The sequence below is a fragment of the Hemiscyllium ocellatum genome, chromosome 11 (assembly GCF_020745735.1).
Source record: "Hemiscyllium ocellatum isolate sHemOce1 chromosome 11, sHemOce1.pat.X.cur, whole genome shotgun sequence".
Classification (NCBI taxonomy): domain Eukaryota; kingdom Metazoa; phylum Chordata; class Chondrichthyes; order Orectolobiformes; family Hemiscylliidae; genus Hemiscyllium; species Hemiscyllium ocellatum.
In genome coordinates, this window is record NC_083411.1 from 49,318,508 (window position 1) to 49,338,109 (window position 19,602).

Sequence of the window (19,602 nt, forward strand, 5' to 3'; positions counted from 1 at the left end):
TCTCACACACAATCTCCTCTATAAAAGGCATTAGGTGTCAGATGGGTTTTTCTGACACAATGATAGCTCTACAGTCAAAATTACTGACAGCAATGTTATTTCATCCAGGTTTATTTGATTGAATTCAAATTCCTCAGACACTGACGTGAAACACAACCAGAAACTATTGGAAACACTCAGCAGGTTTGGCAGCATCTGTGGAGAGAAAGCAGAATTAACATTTCAGATCCAGTGACCCGACTTCAGAATGCTGTTTTTTGAAGAAGGGTCACTGGACTCAAAACATTAACTGTGCTTCCTCTCTACAGATGCTGCCAAACCTGCTGAGTTCTTCCTGCAATTTCTGATTTCCAGCATCTGCAGTTCTTTTTTGACATAGAGGTGAGGGTTGATCTCATGTCTCCAGGTCATTTATCCAGGCCTCCAGATTAGTCTGTTAACTGAATCACAACATAATTGCTGCTCAATACATTTTAACAAATCCTGTTCCTGATGAGAAGGGTCTAGATGTACATCAAAAATGATAGTTATTATATTGAGACACCTAGAACTTGGCAGCAGAAACAGAAATATGAGTTGTATGATACAACAGAAAGAACAAGGAAAGGGGAAGCAATGGCCTAATGGTATTACCGTTGGACTGTTAATCCAGAGATTATATCCAAGGGACCCAGGCTCAAATCCTGCCACGGCAGTTGGTGGAATTAAGAATCTAATGATGACCATGAATTGATTGTTGGAAAAGCTGACCTGATTTCCTAATGTCTTTTAGAGAAGGAAGCTGCCATCCTTACTTGATCTGGCCTAGATGTGGCTCCAGACCCGTTGCAATGTGGTTGACTCTTAACTGCCATCTGGGCAATTAGAGATGGGCAATAAATGCTGCCTAGCCAGCAATGATCTCATCCCATGAATGAATGAAGAAAAACAAAATTGTGAACAGCGACTGAACATGAATGCAGATTTTTAAAAAACATGAATTCCACTGTAAATCTTCCAGATGTTAGGTAACAATGACCTGAATATTTCTTTCCTACAACTTGGAACACGCTTCATTCAACCAAGCTGAGGTTTCATTAAGACATTGTGGAGAATTTGACTATAGAGTAACATTGTTTTCTCATGCATTACAATCATCAGCAGTAGTTCCAAACATAATAGCTTAGATAAGTTCCTTTTATAGAAGTAGAAAGAGATTGGTTAAATTAAGTAACATTATTGTTGAACTTAAAAGATATCATTCTTACCAAAACTTGCAAACAGTGTGTCAAGTCCCAAAGTGAGCAGCATGAAGAAAAATAAAATGGACCATAAAGTTGCCCATGGCAACTGTGCAAGGGCCTCTGGGTAGGCAATAAAGGCCAAACCAAACCCTGAACAATGGATACAAAACAAATGATAATATTAGTCCTGCGTACAATCAACACACACTGCTACATTTAATTCCGTATAGAAATTGGGTAGTGAGATACATGCTGGAAATGTATTAACATCATATGTAACAAAACCCGTATTCGTGCGGGATTCCTCTCCCAAGGGGCCACGGACCAGCCAGGTTCGCCATTTCAATTAAATAAAAGCCCTTGTTAGGACGTCCGAAATATATGTATTTATATAATTCAAGAAGGGCTGCCATATTTTATGAAATAATTTGGTCTTTTGGTGCACCATATTTGTAAGGAAATCAAGGGGAATACATTCCATAACTAATCTGTGCCAAATTGAAAGTCCAGGGGGGCCCTCAGCCACCCAGTTTACCAAAATATTTTTCCTTGCATATATAGAGAGAATAGAAAATAATCTCTTCCCGTGCATATCCAGGGAGGGTAAGATCGAAAAGCCCAAAAGGAGAGATACAGGGTCCACTCTAATTTCCGTTCCTAAGATTTCTGTCAGAGCAGTTGCTACTTTAGTCCAATATCTACGCATCTTATGACAGGTCCATAGGCAATGTACAAAAGTGCCCACCTGTATTTTACATTTGGGACACATCGGAGATGTTCCTGCCTTAAATTTTGCCAATCGATCTGGTGCTATATGGGCCCTATGAAGTATCTTCAGCTGAATGGCCTGAGTTCTGTTGCAGATGGTGATTCTTCTGGCATTTTCCAAAATGTCATTCCACGTTTCTATAGAGATTTCTAGTCCCAAATCCTGATCCCATATTTTAAGCAGATTGTCTATATCTCCCGATACTTCACCATGTAGTAAATGATAAATAGTACTGATGGAAGATACCCCCATTGGCCATAGCATTCTACATTCTCTATCTGATTTATAAAGACTATCTAATAACGTAGTCTTCTTCTGTATGTAATCTCGAATTTGGAAGTATCGAAAGAGGTCTCCATTAGGTAATCCGAATTTCTGATGCAGCTGTTCAAAAGACATCAGGATCCCTTCTTTAAGTAGACCCCCTAAACAAGAGATACTCCTGGATCTCCAGAGTTTGAAAGTGGCATCTGTAAACCCCAGTTGAAATCCCCATGCTCCCACTATCGGAGCATAGGGGGATGTTTTATGTGAGTTGCCCTCATTTTGCCGCATTATATTCCAAGCTTTAATTGTGTTCAGTATTATGGGGTTTTTACAGTGATCCGTAATGATTTTCCTCTTGTCTGAAAATAAAAGGTTAATAAGTGGGCATTTTACTTGAGAAGCCTCAATGTCCAGCCAGATTGATTGCGGGTCAGACAAGACCCAATCAGCTATGTAACTTAATAGGGAACTTAACTGATATTTCCTAAAATCTGGGAAATCCAATCCTCCCCTTGCCTGTGGAAGCTGTAGCTTCTTCAGCTTAATGAGGGGCTGTCTATGATTCCAAATAAAGAAACCCAACCAGCCATATAATTTACGTAGTGCCAGCCTCAGCAGCATCACCAGAAGCATTCTCATAGGGTATAGGAGACGGGGCAGGACATTCATTTTAATTAGTGCTATTCTACCTAGCCAGGAAATTGGAAGGTCTCCATCGCTGGAGGTCCTGCCTTATCCTTTCCAGTAAATGCACAAAGTTAGCCTTGTATAACTGACCAAATGCTGGGGTAATAAAAATGCCTAATTATAAAAAAACCTCCAGGGACCACTGAAAGGGAAAGTGGGATCCGTCCAATAAGTGGGATATACTAGCAAGGCCACCCATTGGCAGAGCCTCCGATTTTGAGAAATTAATTTTATAGCCTGAAAATACACTAAATGTATTAATAACTTGGATTAAGCGAGGCACGGACATCAAAGGATTACTGAGGAATAGAAGAACATCATCTGCATAAAGGGTAATTTTATGTTTACCTGTACCAATCCTCGGGGTCGTTATATTAGGGTCAGCCTGTATAGTTTCTGCTAGTGGCTCAATTATTAGCGTAAATGGCAATGGCGAGAAAGAACATCCCTGACGGCAGCCCCTATCCATACTGAAGTTATCCGAGCCTAATCCATTGGTAATCACAACTGCTTTGGGATCACTATACAGTGTTGAGACCCATTTGGTAAACACCTTTCCAACGCCAAAGCTTTCCAATGTGTAAAACAAATATGACCATTCAACCCTGTCGAATGCCTTTTTCGCATCTAATGAGACTACTATTCCTGGTATCTTTCCCTGATGGCAGGCTTGAATCACATTCAAAACCCTTCTAACATTATTGGATGATCTACGGCCCTTAATGAACCCCGTCTGATCCTCCTTTATGATATGTGGCAATACCCTTTCTAGCCTCAATGCTAACGTTTTAGAGAGGATTTTAAAATCTACATTTACAAAGGATATTGATCTGTATGACACACAATCTTCTGGGTCCTTTCCTTTTTTAAGGATAAGAGAGATATTTGCTTCTTTCAGTGAAGGCGGGAGACAGCCCTGACTGTATGAGTAGTTATACATGTCCATAAGTGGACCAGCCAATATTCCTGTAAATTCTTTATAGAATTCAGCTTGAAAGCCATCTGGGCCAGGTGCCTTACCGCTCTGAAGTTGCCTGATTGTGTCAAGTATTTCTTGGATTGTTAGGGGAACATTCAAGACCGATATCTGTTCCCGAGTTAGGTCCAGAAAGGTCAAGTTTTTTAAAAATGATTGCATCCTCCAAGTCCTGTCTTCACAATCCTGCGATTTACATAATTCAGAATAAAATTTTCTTAAGATTGCATTAATCCTTTTACGATCATGAGTAAAAATACCAGTACTTTCCTTGATAGACGTGATATTTGAGGGGCCTTCTTTTTCTTTGCAAGAAATGCTAAGTATTTACAAAATTCATATGACCTTTGTTTTGCAAATAATATTTCCCTCTTAGCCGTTTGGGTAAGGGTGGTGTTTTGAGCTGTCCTAAGGGCCGTAATCCTTTGCAATTTGATAATAGAAGGTCTGTCAGCGTATGCTGTTTCAGCCGCTTTTAAGCGAGCTTCGAGCAGACGCTGTTGTTCTCCCTTTAATTTTTTCTGGGTCGCTGAGTATGAGATGATCAAACCTCGTGCGTAAGCTTTGATGGTCTCCCACATCATTGATTGGTTGCTAGCCGTACCTAAATTAATTTCTAAAAAAGTTTTAAATTCTTGAGAGAAGTACTTTACAAATTTACTGTCTTTCATCAGGAAGGGGTCCATACGCCAATGCCAGGGTGATGTCTCATTGTTCCTTGCCTTGATTTCCATATATACAGCAGCGTGATCAGAAATTGTAATACTGCCTATTTTACAGGATGATATGGAATTTTAAAAAATCGAGGGGCAAAAAACAGATCAATTCTGGTATGGCATTTGTGTGGATTGGAGTAAAAAGAAAAATCTCTGCCCTGTGGATGAAGGCATCTCCATATATTTACTAGTCCTAACTTTTTGTTCAAATCCACCAATTGTCTAGATCTGGGAGATACTCCTGCAGTACTCTTGGGAATCCCATCTATTTCCGGATCCATAATACAATTAAAGTCTCCCGCTATAATTGTATGACAGGCACCGAGAGCCATCAACTTTGAGAAGGCTTCCATTATAAATTTAAAAGGAAGTGCCGGGGGCAATACAAATTTAAAATCCCATATTCCTCTCCATTTATAAGGGCTTTAATCAGAATATATCGTCCAGATTCGTCTTTTATCTGATTTAGAATTTTGAAAGGGAAATTCTTCCGAATAAGAATAACAACTCCCCTGCGTTTTGAGCTAAAAGAAGAAAAAAAGGCCTGATCAAATCCACCCTGTCGTAATTTCAAGTGTTCTTTATCCAATAAGTGTGTCTCCTGTAGGAGAGCTATATCAACCCTTTCTTTCTTGAGGTTTGATAATATTTTCTTCCTTTTGACTGGTGAATTACTCCCCTTGACATTCCAGGTGCACCACTTAACCGACTGATCAACCATAATCGTCCAGGCAAATCCGAGATCCCTCGAGAGGGGAAACCCTATCCAGAACATCCCGAGCATAGAGCATATAAAATTCACAAAAATAAAGGCTCTCTAATACACTCACAACAGTAAAATAAAAAACTATTTCGAAATTAAAAAAATATAAAACGTATTTAAATGGAGATTTTCCCCCTTGTTCCCAGGGGGTATCACTTCCTTTCCAAAAGTCTATTGTATCCCCTCCAAACCAGTGCCCCACCCTTGACCCAGGCGCCCCTCTATAGGATGAAGAAAATTCAAATATACTACAGAACTAGTGTTAACAGTGAGCACCCTACGCACCACCCCCCCCCCCCCCCCCCCACCACACCAACACCTGGATATATTTGGTAATGTTAATACCATGTATACCCCGCTCCTAGAAACACAGGTAAAATAGTATAAGGTAACCACCTCCCCCCACCAACATTAACTAGACCCCCTAGCCTATATATATATAAAATAAAAAAAACAAGGAGGTGGAGAAAATAGTTTAGAAGAGAACAAATAAATAAATCCCTCTCCCCACCCCCCAAGATAATATTAAACAGTAAGGTAAAAAAATGATTAATATATTAAAAAAAAGGGAGGGTGGGATGTAAACCGGAGTGGGGGGAAAGCAAACCAACATCAATTATCTCTTACAATTTATCTAAGAGAGTCCCAAAATTCCTTGGTCTTTTCCAGCGATCCGAAGTTATACATGGACCCTTCATGGTTAAAGCGTAGCGTCGCTGGGTAGCGCAAGGAGTACTGAATACTTAAGTCCCTTAAACACTTCTTCGCCTCATCAAACGCCTTCATCTTTCAGACCAGAGCTGGGGAAAAGTCCTGGAATAACATGATCTTGGATCCTTTATAGATTGTGGCTTGGAGATCTTTTCCAAGATTTCTGGAGGCTTCTAAAAGTATCTGCCTCTCCTTATAACTCTGCAGCCGAAACAGGAACGGGCGGGGACGCTGGTTTGAGCCGGATCCGCGTATTGCAACCCAGTAGTCCCATTCCACCCTTACCTGGCCTGATCCAGCCTCCAGATTTAAAAGCTGTGGAAGCCACTGTTCAAGGAACACTGTAAGCTGGCCTTCCTCTTCCCGTTCGGGAAGGCCCAGCAAATGAATATTTTTTCGACAGCCTCAATTCTCAAGGTCGTCAATGTGATTCTCTAAGGTCCAGACTCGCTGTTCGAGAATCCGGACCTGATTCACAGCCGATTGTGCTGTAGTTTCGGAGGTCGCGGCCTTTAGCTCCGACCTTCCGATTCAGCACTCGATTTCCTTGATGTCTTGCTTTTGCAGCGCTGCCGAGAGTGAGTCCCATCGGCTTCAGGATTCTTCTATAAAAGCGTCAATCTTCGCATCAAGTTTGGATATTATTCCCACGAGGCTCGCCACCGAAAGTAAGTCCCCCGGGGCGGCTGCGGACGCCTCTTCTGCAGCTGGAGAGGGTGGGGGAGGGGTTCCTGCTTGCTGAGAGCTGCAGGCTCCCCTTTAGTCATTTTTACTGGAGATGAAATTTTTTAAATTCAATACTGAACAACTAATTACATTAAGTAAAAACTATTTTAAATGATTTGGTGAGTGTGGTGGGGGTGGGCGACCCACTTTGCCCAAGTCTTGGGAGGAGCACTGTAAACTCAGACTTGCTGGGTCGCCGCCATCTCGGATTCCCAAAGAAACCTGGTTGATAGATCTTCTAAGTTTAAACCCATTCTAGCTAAGTTATATCATTGCCCATGGTGGTTACTGGGTAAAACATTTACATGCATACTGTTATCAATGGAGTAGCAGATGAGTGGGAGATAATGCACTCCTCCAGCCTCAGTCAAACAAGGGTGCAGTGACAAGGAGTTCAGAACAACTGGAATATCCAAACCTGCCCTTGCTGGTAGTTCTTCCTTGCTACTCAAGCTGGTGTACAATGGAACACTTGCTACCAACAGGAACATGGTGGATCAAACCACTGGCTTCCTGAAGGTGTCAAATCAAGTTCAAATGGAGTACATCTCAAAATCACTAGAGGTTTGCTGAATCTCTCAAATCTTGCTTCCAGGACGGCAGAGTTATCCTGGGAGAATGAATAGGAGGAGGCAGGTGGTGGTGGTTGGCATGGTTGTCCCTGGACAGATACTCAGGTTATTCAGTAATCTAATCACTGCCACGCAATAATTGTTCTACCATTCCCTAGCTATCAACCCAACTTTTATTTAACATCAAAATAAATCCGGAAATAGAAGCCACTAATAAACACAATCATTCCATGAGAACTTCATTGTGCACCAATTCCAATAATGTAGGAAAAGTTGATCTTTCTGTTACTGAATTCTCTGAGCACCTGTCTTATGTTTGCCTGTTGCCCTGTTACTATCATTCTCAATTATTTTTCTGTTCCTTTCTCATTCCATTAATCCCATTGACTCAATGCTCTTTTGGGCAAATTACACTCAGGCCCAGGTGTCCTCTAGTACCCCATCGATGTCTAACATATGTGCTATCCTGCAGCAGAATAGTATGGTTAACTTTGTATTTACCTGACCGTGCAACCTCTGAAACGGGCTTGTTTTGCACATGAGCCATGTGTCCAAGAGTGGAGAAGATGATAAATCCCGCAAACACACTCGTAGCACAATTAACAACACAGACAATGATGGTATCTTGGTAACAGTTGTTGTGGAATTTGTTGTAGGATGACAATGTGATTAAACTGCCCCAACCCACTGATGTCGAGTAGAAAATTTGTGTTGCAGCATCTTTCCAGACCTGATAAATAGAAGGGAGAATTCATCAGCGCTGAACGATTTCACTTGAACTCATTCAACTGAAAAACTACATTGACCACAAGAAGCATAGTGTGAGTTAGTCCAGCAGCTCAATGTGATCTGACTGAATTAAACTAGCTCTGATCAACACCATCTCACTTAATAGGAGGGCCATCATTTGATTTTCCTTTGACTACTTGCTGCCAACTTTAAGATTTTCCCTCCAAAATTGACTCATAGCAGAAATAAAACCCCACTGGACCAAAAATCTGATCTTCTGCAAAGACATTGCTATTTTCTGCACTGCAGTCTGTTAAGCAAAATGTAAACTGCATACATTGGGGTTAATTTGGATCACAAAAATGATTTAAATTAGATTTAAAATAGGTATGAATGTCAAACTGAGTGCACATTTGTAACGAACCATCTTATACTTAAATGGTGAGGCTCCAGATGCTCCTTGTTATTTATGTGTAAATTCCACAGCAATTTCTGACTGCACTCAGAGGTTCAGAGAAATATCTCTGATATGCACCACTCTGCTGTTATAAAAATGGTATCTCCTGACATTTACAAACTTGGCTCAGTGTGAAATTACCTATTACATGCGTAGAGTCACATTATTATTGTTGATGTGGAAGAAGGGTTTGGGGGGAAGGGGGAGAAGATCAACTGAAAGGCAGGATCTTAGCTCTCAGCAGCTCCCCCCAGTCCTCCCATCTACATGAAGTAGAGTCCTTCAAATAAGTGTTGATGCCTTTAGATGAATTCCCCCTTCTTGGAAGCCCGATAGGAATTCAACAGGATTTTGATTTCGCTTTTCCTCATGATTGTCCCCTGGTCTCCACAAGTAGGTGCAGAACCAGGGAGGAGACATTTCAATGGCCATTCATTGGCCACTTAAACACCATAAGTAATGGCAGAGCATCAAAATCCATCCATGAATCTTCTGCCACCACGATAGATGAGTGACAAGAAGCTACAAACTAATGCTTTCCCACCCAATTTCATGTCCCATTGCTCCCAAATTGTCATTTGGAAGGGCATAAAATTCTGCATTTTATTTCTGAACTACTCTAAGTTCACTCATTGAGAGTTACATTTCCTTCACTATCACAGTTCATGTGCTGTTAATTTTGCAATCAAACAATTTACTTGGTTAAGCAGATGCTCAGTTGCTTTCTCTCTGTAGTCACATCTCAGGTACAGATGATATTGTGACAATGCCATCTCCCACTTCTCGATAAACTCCAAATATCATTGACATTAAACAGGTCAGGAAATGTCAAATGGTCTAACACAGCTTTGCTGTTCTCAAGGGCAAGTAGAGATGGGCAATGAATGCTGGCCAGCCAGCAATGCCCATATCCCAGCAATGTATATTGAACAAATACTGATGACATAGTCTCATAAGTGATTGTAACTGAAAATCTGATTACTGAATCAATCCATGATTTCAGAAAGAAAGAGGCACTGAGAATAAACAATCCTTTGCATCCCACTGCCGATCTCATCCAGTTGTATCTAATCTCATCATCCTAGCCCTTAGCATTGATTCCCTCCTGCTCATACCAAGATGATTACAACAATAAACTAACTCATTAGAATTCATCACAAAGTCTCAGCTAGCTTTTCGCAACATGTGCAAAATGATCTTTCCAAATACAAACAAAAGACTGAAAGGTACATTTCAATTCTAAATTTTAATACCTCAATCAGACAAAATAAAAGAAGGAACAGTTAAATAAAAAAAAAGTGATTTTTGAAATTCAATTGATTCTGTTGTTGAGCTTACCTGAGCATCAGCCAGTTTGGAGAAGTCTGACTGGCTTCCGATGTAGAATTCAATTCCTTTAGAGGCTCCCTCCAGGGTAACCCCTCGGATCAGGAGTATCGTCACAACCACATACGGGATAATTGCAGTGAAATAAACAACCTGAGAGTGGAAAATAAATTGGAAGATTTTCCTGTTTTCGTGGTACAACATTTACTTTATTGGATCCATCTGATTGTAAACTGATAGGAATATAAACAAAGAGTGAATCAGAAGACAGTTGGCTACATGATGGGGATATTTAACACTGAGCTACATGTTGGAAATAAGTTTAAATTCTACAATATTATTTTTAGTTTTATAATTAATCACATTCAGGGAAATGACAGATGTATTCAGGAGAATTGATGAGAACTTCACGAATATATTCAACACTTCATATTTCATGATTCTTTACTATTCTAATAATCCAGACAAATGGTAAATAAAACCCTGACCCTAATCTGCTCAGTCCCTTCCCCCAGTCCTGCCCAGCCTTCCGCAGCAATTGGAATTTCCCCCAGAGTCCCTGTGTCAGTGACTGAAACCCTTAGAATGAGGGACACATTCAGGAATTTGGGGGCATTGCTGGGGCTAGAAATTAGTTATGTTCAATTTCAGTTGTGGATATTACAATTTGTGACTGTTCTTCACACTTCTTTTTCACACTTATTTCAGCCTCGTCATTGCTCTGATTGTTGTGTTGTTCAGGGCAGGACCCACACAGTTTGTGGCTGAACACTTGGCAGGTGATTGAGCAGCATGAGGTGTCATATCTGCTCCTCTTCAAGGCTGTATCCCCTCAAAGGGTAAACCATGCTCTGTGGAAGCTACAAAGGATTACTGCACACTAGTTCATTTTCTGTTCTCTATACCTTACAGGAACTGTTGACATCACCAAGGATATAAACTATGCACTTCACAACAGTCAATAAATTCTAGTTTTATTCTTACAGGGAATCTGTATTTTGTCAGTAGTTGTAACTGTCTTCATCACCAGTCATTTACCTTTCCTGAAGATTTGATTCCTTTCAAAAATGCTGCCCCAACCATCAGCCAGGTTAGAAGCAGACAGAGGGCTAAATGCCAGACTATCTCCCCAGTCTCATCCAATGAACTTGTACGGTGTAAAACTGCTTGACTGAGTTAAAAAAAAGAGAAAATATTTTTCATAAGGGTACTGTTTATTCCACATAGATACTATGTGCTCAATGCATCTGAGTATTTAGTGCAATATACAGGGCTTTTAAAAATATTCAGTTGTTACAGAATAAGTCCTACTTTTAAATAAGACAATGGTTACTGAAGTTTGATGTCCTTTATGTTTTTCTCTTTCTACATCTTATTCAAACAGAATGTGGGTGCGTTTGCTATATTTGAATCTGCAACTGCATGAAAAAATTCGTGGCATGCCTTAATGGGCTCCATCTTATGCTCAAATTTACACTTGAAATGGAACAGTCAAATTAATCTCCTTAGCTAGAGTTCTAGTTGGGAAATCAGCCAGGGGTTCTCTACTCCTATATACCAAAGATCTACCTTCAGAAGTCAGTACACATGTTGAGATTCCTATGTTTTCATATACTGCAAAATGGGCATGATCAGCAACCTTGTAAATTTATTGGCCATGTAAATGTAATGTTGAAGTAGGGCACTTCTCAAGCACCCTGCAGGTAATGGCCACTGATCAGATAATCCCTCAATGTATGTTCCAAACAGACATCACAGGCCCTAAGGCAGGCCTGGAAGTGCCCAGAACTCCTCAGGTCTGAAAGGGCAAGGTATCTCCAATGTTTGATCAAGAGTTGAAGTCAACTGTTTCACATTGTTACTATTTTTGTTACGAACATGATGCTGATATTAAACCAACAAGATGTTTTGCTTAGAGCAAATAAATAATGTGGTATAATTTTAGTGCTGGTGTGATGCCATGTTTCAATGTTATATATCCCAAAGACTGATGGATCGTATCAATAATTCACTCAACTGTTCCCAAGAAAATCATTCTAACTGTACCAAGCCAGCCTGCAAATACAAATTCACGATACAGTGTTTAATATTAATTGAGATTCTAAAACTGAACTATGTTTACTGGATAATCCTGAGTGTTCAAATAATTACAAGGGAACAAAATAAACAGAGCCGTACATTGGTCTCTCAGATCGAAGATTCTGAAGTCTTTTGGGTTTGGGGAAAAATGCTGTTTATTTTCAAGTTGAGGCAGATTTGCAGAAATCTTGGCAAATGCTAGCTGTGTAAAACGGTTGCTCCTAAAACAGAGAGGTAGTTTTAGGATCTAGAGTTTAGAAGAATGAAAGATTATCTCATTCAGACACACAAAATTCCTCACTGGACAATCCTGAAAAATGTGTTGCTGGAAAAGCGCAGCAGGTCAGGCAGCATCCAAGGAGCAGGAGAATCGACGTTTCGGGCATAAGCCCTTCTTCAGGAATCTGATTCCTGAAGAAGGGCTTATGCCCGAAACGTCGATTTTCCTGCTCCTTTGATGCTGACTGACCTGCTGCGCTTTTCCAGCAACACATTTTTCAGCTCTGATCTCCAACATCTGCAGTGCTCACTTTCTCACAGGACAATCCCACCATTTGTGGAGGAGGAGTGTGTAAACACATTAAATACTATGCACTTGGCTCGTTAATAAGAACCTGTGGTGTTGGAGGAAGGATAATAGCACAGGCAGAGGAATGACTAACTAATAGAAGACAGATTTGCGATAATGGGGGCATTTTCAGGATGGCCTATAACTAATGGAGTGCTGTAGTGCTGGGGCCACAATTATTTACAATATATTAATGACTTTGATGAGGAAAGTGAATGGACTATCGCCAAGTTTGTGGATGATATGAAAATAGATGGGAAGGCAAATGGTGAGGATGACACAATGAGACTGGAGGGATACAGGCAGAGTAAAAGAGTGGGCGATAAAACATGGCAGATTGAATAGGGAAATCCCTGGCAATTACAGACCAGACAGTCTTACGTCTGTGGTCAGCAAGGTTTTGGAAAGAGTTCTGAGGGGTAGGATTTATGACTATTTGGAAAAGCATAGTGTGATTAAAGGCAGTCAACATGGCTTTGTGAAGGGCAGGTTATGCCTCACAAATCTTATTGAGTTCTTTGAGGAGGTGACGAAACAGGTCGATGAAGGTCGAGAAATGGGTGTGGTGTATATGGACTTCAGCAAGGCATTTGATAAGGTTCCCTATGGTAGATTCATTCATAAAGTTAGGAGGTATGGGTTACAGGGAGATTTGGTTGTCTGGATTCAGAATTGGCTGGCTGACAGAAGGCAGAGAATGGTTGTAGATGGAAAGTATTCTGCCTGGAGGTCAATGTTGAGTGGGGTCCCACAGAGCTCTGTTCTTGGACCTCTGTTCTTCGTAAATTTTATAAATGATTTGGATGAAGAGGTTGAGGGGTGGGTTAGTAAATTTGCAAATGACACAAAGGTTGGAAGTGCTGTTGATAGTATCGAGGGCTACTGTAGGTTGCAGCACCTCATAGACAGGATGCAGAGCTGGGCTGAGAAATGGTAGATGGAGTTCAATCTGGATAAATGCGAAGTAATGCATTTTAAAAGGGGAAGGTTGAACTTGAATGCTGAATATAGGATTAAAGACAGGATTCTTGGCAGTGTGGAGGAACATAGGGATCTTAGTGTTCAAGTGTATAGATCTCTCAAAGTTGCCACCCAAGTGGATAAGGTTGTTAAGAAAGCATGTGGTGTTTTAGCTTTCATTAACAGGGGAATCGAATTTAAGAGTCGCGAGGTTTTGTTGCAGTCCTACAAGTCCCTGGTGAGACCACACTTGGAATATTGTGTCCAGTTCTGGTCACCCTATTATAGGAAAGATACAGAGGCTTTGGAGAGGGTGCAAAGAAGGTTTACTCAGATGCTGCTTGTCTTATAAAGAGAGGTTGACTAAGCTCGGATTTTTCTCGCTGGAGATTAGGAGGAAGAGAGGTGACCTGATTGAGGTATACAAGGTAATGAGAGGCATGGAGAAAGTGAGGACTGCAGATGCTGGAGATCAGAGCTGAAAATGTGTTGCTGGAAAAGCGCAGCAAACAGGCAGCATCCAAGGAGCAGGAGATTCGACGTTTCGAGCATGAGCCCTTCTTCAAGAATGAGGACAGTGTGCCAAGCTGGCTAAGATAAAAGGTAGGAAGGAGGGACTTGGGGAAGGGGTGTTGGAAATGCGATAGGTGGAAGGAGGTTAAGGTGAAGGTGATAAGGTGAGGGTGATAGGCCGGAGGGGGGGTGGGGGCGGAGAGGTCAGGAAGAAGATTGCAGGTTAGGAAGGTGGTGCTGAGTTCGAGGGTTGGGACTGAGACAAGGTGGGGGGAGGGGAAATGAGGAAACTGGAGAAATCTGAGTTCATCCCTTGTGGTTGGAGGGTTCCTAGGCGGAAGATGAGGCGCTCTTCCTCCAGCCGCCGTGTTGCTATGGTCTGGCGATGCAGGAGTCCAAGGACCTGCATGTCCTTAGTGGAGTGGGAGGGGGAGTTGAAGTGTTGAGCCACGGGGTGGTTGGGTTGGTTGGTCCAGGTGTGCCAGAGGTGTTCTCTGAAACGTTCCGCAAGTAGGTGGCCTGTCACCCCAATATAGAGGAGGCCATATCCCTCATGAGAGGCATGGATAGAGTCAACAGCCAGAGAGATTTCCCCAGAGCAAGATTGACTGGCACAAGGGGTCATAGTTTTAAGATTTTAGGAGGAAGGTATAAAGGAGACGTCAGAGGTAGGTTCATTACGCAGAGAGTTGTGAATGCATGGAATGCATTGCCAGTTGTGGTAGTGGAAGCAGAGTCATTAGGGACATTTAAGTGACTGCTGGACATATACATGGATAACAGTGAGTTGAGGGGTGCGTAGGTTCGGTTATTTTATTTTACATTAGGATTAAACCTTGGCACAACATGGTAGGCCAAAGGGCCTGTTCTATGCTGTACTTTCCTATGTTCTATGTAATTACACTTGCATTAAATTTAGGATAAAGCTACAATTATGATTTTCCAGTGTAGCACACTTGCATGCACTGGAAACTTTGTATATTAATACACAGGGATCATCTTTGAAGACAGAAAAACTGTGTATGAGCTCTGCCCCGAGTCAAATGAACAGAATAGATGACAGCCATTAACTCGGGCAATGCTCTGGCCAATCTATCAACCTCCTGGTTTAAATTTAAACAAAATCTGCCAGGTAAATGTCAAATAGCTCTAATGGGCACATCCCTCAGTGTAACAACTCAACCAATCAGAGTTCACTTGTCAACCAATCGGAATGCACCTCTCATTCAGCATCTGTTATTTTCCACTAACATAAAACAAATTTTGGAAATCTGAAACAAAAGCAAAAATTTCTGGAGAAACACAGCAGGTCTGGCAGCATCTATGGGGAGAAAGCAAAGTCAATGATTCAGGTCCAGTTCTGAAGAAAGATTGCTGGACCCAAAACATTAACTCTGCTTTCTCTCTGCAGATGCTACCAAAGCTGCTGAGTTTCTCCAACAATTTCTGGGTTTTTTTTGTTCCTGTTATTTTCCCTTCACTTTAGTATTTCTTGCAAATTTTCAGAATGAATGGAAGACAGGAAGATTTGACTTAATGTTTCTTTTGTCAGCATTAATCAAATTATGTCATACTAAACAACAATGTACTTACTCCCAGTATTGCTCACTCGGACCCTGGTGAGGAATGGAGATTTCTGATCCAATTAGGCAAGTGTTATTATACGTCTGCAGCCATGTTGTATTAATGACTTCAAAATATCCATCGTCCAGAGTAAGATTGCAAAATGGATCTAGAAAATGTTGAATGTGGTTTAGAACTTGTTGAACAATGCTGCCATTTCTAGTGGTACAATCAGGGTCTCTGGGCAACCCAACCCAACCTCATCCATTACATAAGGTGGAATCAGAGGCATAGACTGAGGTAGGAATATATAAAATGAAGAGCCTCTCTTCTTCCCAGTGTCCACTCATTGAATCCAGGGTAGGATGGTTTGAGGACGGCCTTTCTTGCCAGACGTAAATTGACTCCCTAAGAGATGTCTTAAATGGGTATGCTGGCTGCCATTGGCATTCTTATGTATGTGTTGAAGGGTGGGGGTGGGGAAGCGGCACAATATGTGGGTTCACTCTATCTGGTCTGTTGTTTCCTAGGAGGGTAGATTTTCAGTGGGTGCCCAATAGAGGTATCCAATGACATAGAAGAAAATTGCATTGTTCAATTACTGGCTTCCATAAAGTGTTTGGTACTAGTGGTAGATGCAAGTGGCCCAAAAGCTCCCTTAACACGCAAATAGGTACATCAACAGTGAAGGTTCCCACTTCATGAAGATGCATCCTATGATACTCAATAGCATATCCTGCATGTGAAAGAAATCACACAGGGACTGAGACACAATGTTTTTTGTTGAGCATCAGTCTGCAACAGCACAGAGAATCACTAAAGTATTATAGCACAGAATGAGACGATGCAAACTGTTGTGAAAATCCAAATTAGAGTTTCACCTAGTTCCTCCACTCAGTAGCTCTGAACTCCTTCCTTTTCAAACAATGATCGATCTCCCATTTGAATGTCTTGAATAAAAGTAACCTCCACCACACTCTCAGGCAATACATATGCAATCCTAACTTCTTGCTGTGTGGATAAAAATTTCCATTGAGTCACCATTGGTTGTGAATGGTTTTAATTGGCCCTTCATTCTATCCAGACTGTACACGCTGGGTACATGTACTGAGCTCCCTCCTTGTATTCCACATCATTAGTTCACACTAATGACAGCATCATGTCGGGATTTTAAGAAAAGTGTCTCATACACCATGTTTGAAGCTGACAGAAATGTCAGCATTGTGGAGCACAAACAGAAGAGACAAATGAGTAAAGAACTTTCTACATGGGCGCCAAATGTGTCCCTTCAGATCCACTTGGTCTGTGCTAGCCATGTGATAGTTAATGTATTCAGACTCAGGAAGGAAGGACCAGCCAATCACTGAGCTTTCAGACATCCCATCCCTCAAAGACGATACCCCAGCCTCCTTACTCAGTCTGGTTTATAAGCTTAAGTCTCAAACTCCCTGGTCTCAATCCGTCACATATTAACTCAGATATTATATTGACACAATTTTTAGGTATTTTCATGACTGTATTTTCATATCCACATCTTATGAACAAGTTCTAACTCTCAATATTTACAATATACATATCTATGCTATACCTTTATTATAGATTGCAGTGGTTCACCACCACATTACTCAGGGCATTTGGGATAAACAATGAACATTGGCATAGACAGTGGTGCCCACATCCCTTGATCAGTTTGTTCAGATTTTTATGACACACCTCTGGGGGGGGGTTAGAAATGAACCTTGTGGGTCAGAGGTTGGGGCATTACCACTGTCAAAAGCCATGTGATAAACTTTCATTAATGGATCAGAAAATGAATATTAATCCTGATAATTAATTACTTCTGATTCCCTAACTCCAGTACAATCACTTTCCAGGCTTCAAAACTTGTGAATTGTGTTTTATAATAAAAAAAAGATTGAGAGTAACTTCCTGGACCCATGCACAGGATCACAGACAGGAATGTGAGTCCAAAATGCAGATATATGGAAATTAAAAGGTATTATTTAAACCATGAATTTCTTGTTTTCCAAGACTCACACCTTCCCTTAAGAGGCAAAATGCAGCAAGAATATGTACATAGTCGGCTGACTAGAAGAGCACCTCCCAATGTATTGAATAAGGGCAAACACTGTTGTAAGTCATTGGCTATTGGTACTTAAAATTGACACCAGTTGCAGGTCATACATTGGTTTCCTTGACTCAGAGGGAAACAACTTAAACATTTTTGAAATAAAATAAGATCATAAGGCTATAAGAGATAGGAAGATCATTATGCCTTTCAACCTATCAAGTCTATTCCACCATTCAATCATAGCTGATATGTTTCTCAACCCCATTCTCCTGCCATCTCCCCATAACCTATGATCCCCTGACTAATCAAGAACCTATCTTTCTGTCTTAAATATATTCAATGACTTGGCCTCCATTGTCTTCTGCAGAAATGAGTCCCACAGATTCACCCTTCATCTCAGCTCTGAGGCTTCGTACCATCACTCTAAGGCTGTGTCTCGGGTCCTATCAGACTCTATATAGGCCTTTCAGTATTTTGCAAGTTTCAATAAGATCCCTCTCATCCTTCTGAATCCCATCAAGTAGAAACCTGAAGTCCCTAACTGCTCCTCCTATGACAAGCCATTCATCCCCATGATCATTCTTGTAAGCCTCCTCCTCCAATGCCAGCACATCCTTCCTTAGAAGCAGAGCCCAAAACTGCTTGTAATTTGCCAAAAGTAATCTGAACAGATCCTTTACGATCACAACAGTATATTCCTGCTCTTGCATTTTAAGCCTTTTAGAATAAATTCTAAAATTGCATTTGCCTTCCCAGCACCCAACTGAACCTGCATTTTCACATCAAGAAAATCCTGAACTAGGAATCTGAAATTCCTTTGTGCTTCTGATATCCGAAGACTTGCTCCATTTAGAAAATATTCTGCACTCTACTTTTCCAACCAAAGTGCATAATTCCACACTTGCCACAGTGTTCCATCTGCCACTTCTTCATCTACTCTCCAAGTCTTTCTGCAGCCTCCCTACCTCCTCAACATTATCTGTCCCTCCACCTATCTCTGTTTAACACACATGTTGTTCTGAAACTTGTTGCTACTCTCACTCCCATTTGTAAAACCAATGACGTTTGAAATCTGCGTCCTGGTCCTGATCTTCAAATTTCCTTTCAGGCTCAAAATCCAGCATCCAATCTCATGACCCCTAATCCTAAAGGTCAAGGAGTGAATGTAAATCATTCATTGTGTTACTGATGACATTGAATGAAGATTTTGAGGGAGATGAGCCTGAGATGAAAACAAAGAGAAAAACTGTGCTCTGTACCAGACAGTAGTAATGTAGGTACTGATAATAAAAGGTTGAAACTACCTTAGCTTCCCTACATCTACAATCCAGGTAGAGTAAAGCAGCTGAGAATGACCAACAGTGACAATACTAAAGGAGAGATGATTTTCTTTGCCTGACAATCTTTCACTTCAGTGACTCAGTGACATGATCCTTGGAGCTGGATCCTGTCCAAGTCTCTCTGCTGTACAATCACAATGAAGTTGGTTATCGAAAGCATTGGCTACTTTTCTTATGACAGATCAACAGAATAAAATATGAACAGACACGGAATGTCCCCAGTCAAAGTGAACACTGTACCTTTGGGAGTCCTGCTGCATGTTTCATCTGCTCCCCACCAACTGAAGCAGTCTGCCCATGGTAGGGGTGATTGGAAGGAAGCAAACAGGTAGTACAGACTGTAACCAATAATGCAGGCATAGGAAATGTTGGCAATTATGATCAGAAGGACCATGGTGACTCCAACACCTTAAAATTGAACAAAGGGAAAAGAGCTTAGAAACAATACTGTTTATTTGAAATAAAATTGTTCTCTTGAATTCAATTGCAATGTATTTCCAACTAGAATATGTTTAATGTAATTTGAGAGAGAAAGAGGGAGACAGTGTTTTGAAATAAGGCAGCCATGGTTGACTGATGTTGCTTC

General features: G+C 41.0%; 1 protein-coding gene across 1 annotated transcript in view; it reads right to left on the minus strand.

Moving 5' to 3' along the window:
* LOC132820337 (sodium- and chloride-dependent neutral and basic amino acid transporter B(0+)-like) overlaps positions 1 to 19,602 on the minus strand; it is a 60,539-nt gene that overhangs the window by 10,846 nt on the left and 30,091 nt on the right. Inside the window, exons 5-10 of the mRNA XM_060832358.1 lie at positions 19,257 to 19,424; positions 15,636 to 15,774; positions 10,961 to 11,093; positions 9,935 to 10,075; positions 7,912 to 8,140; positions 1,248 to 1,373 (exon numbers count right to left, since the gene is read on the minus strand). Coding sequence (XP_060688341.1) covers positions 1,248 to 1,373; positions 7,912 to 8,140; positions 9,935 to 10,075; positions 10,961 to 11,093; positions 15,636 to 15,774; positions 19,257 to 19,424 — 936 coding nt within the window. The remainder of the gene's footprint in view (positions 1 to 1,247; positions 1,374 to 7,911; positions 8,141 to 9,934; positions 10,076 to 10,960; positions 11,094 to 15,635; positions 15,775 to 19,256; positions 19,425 to 19,602) is intronic.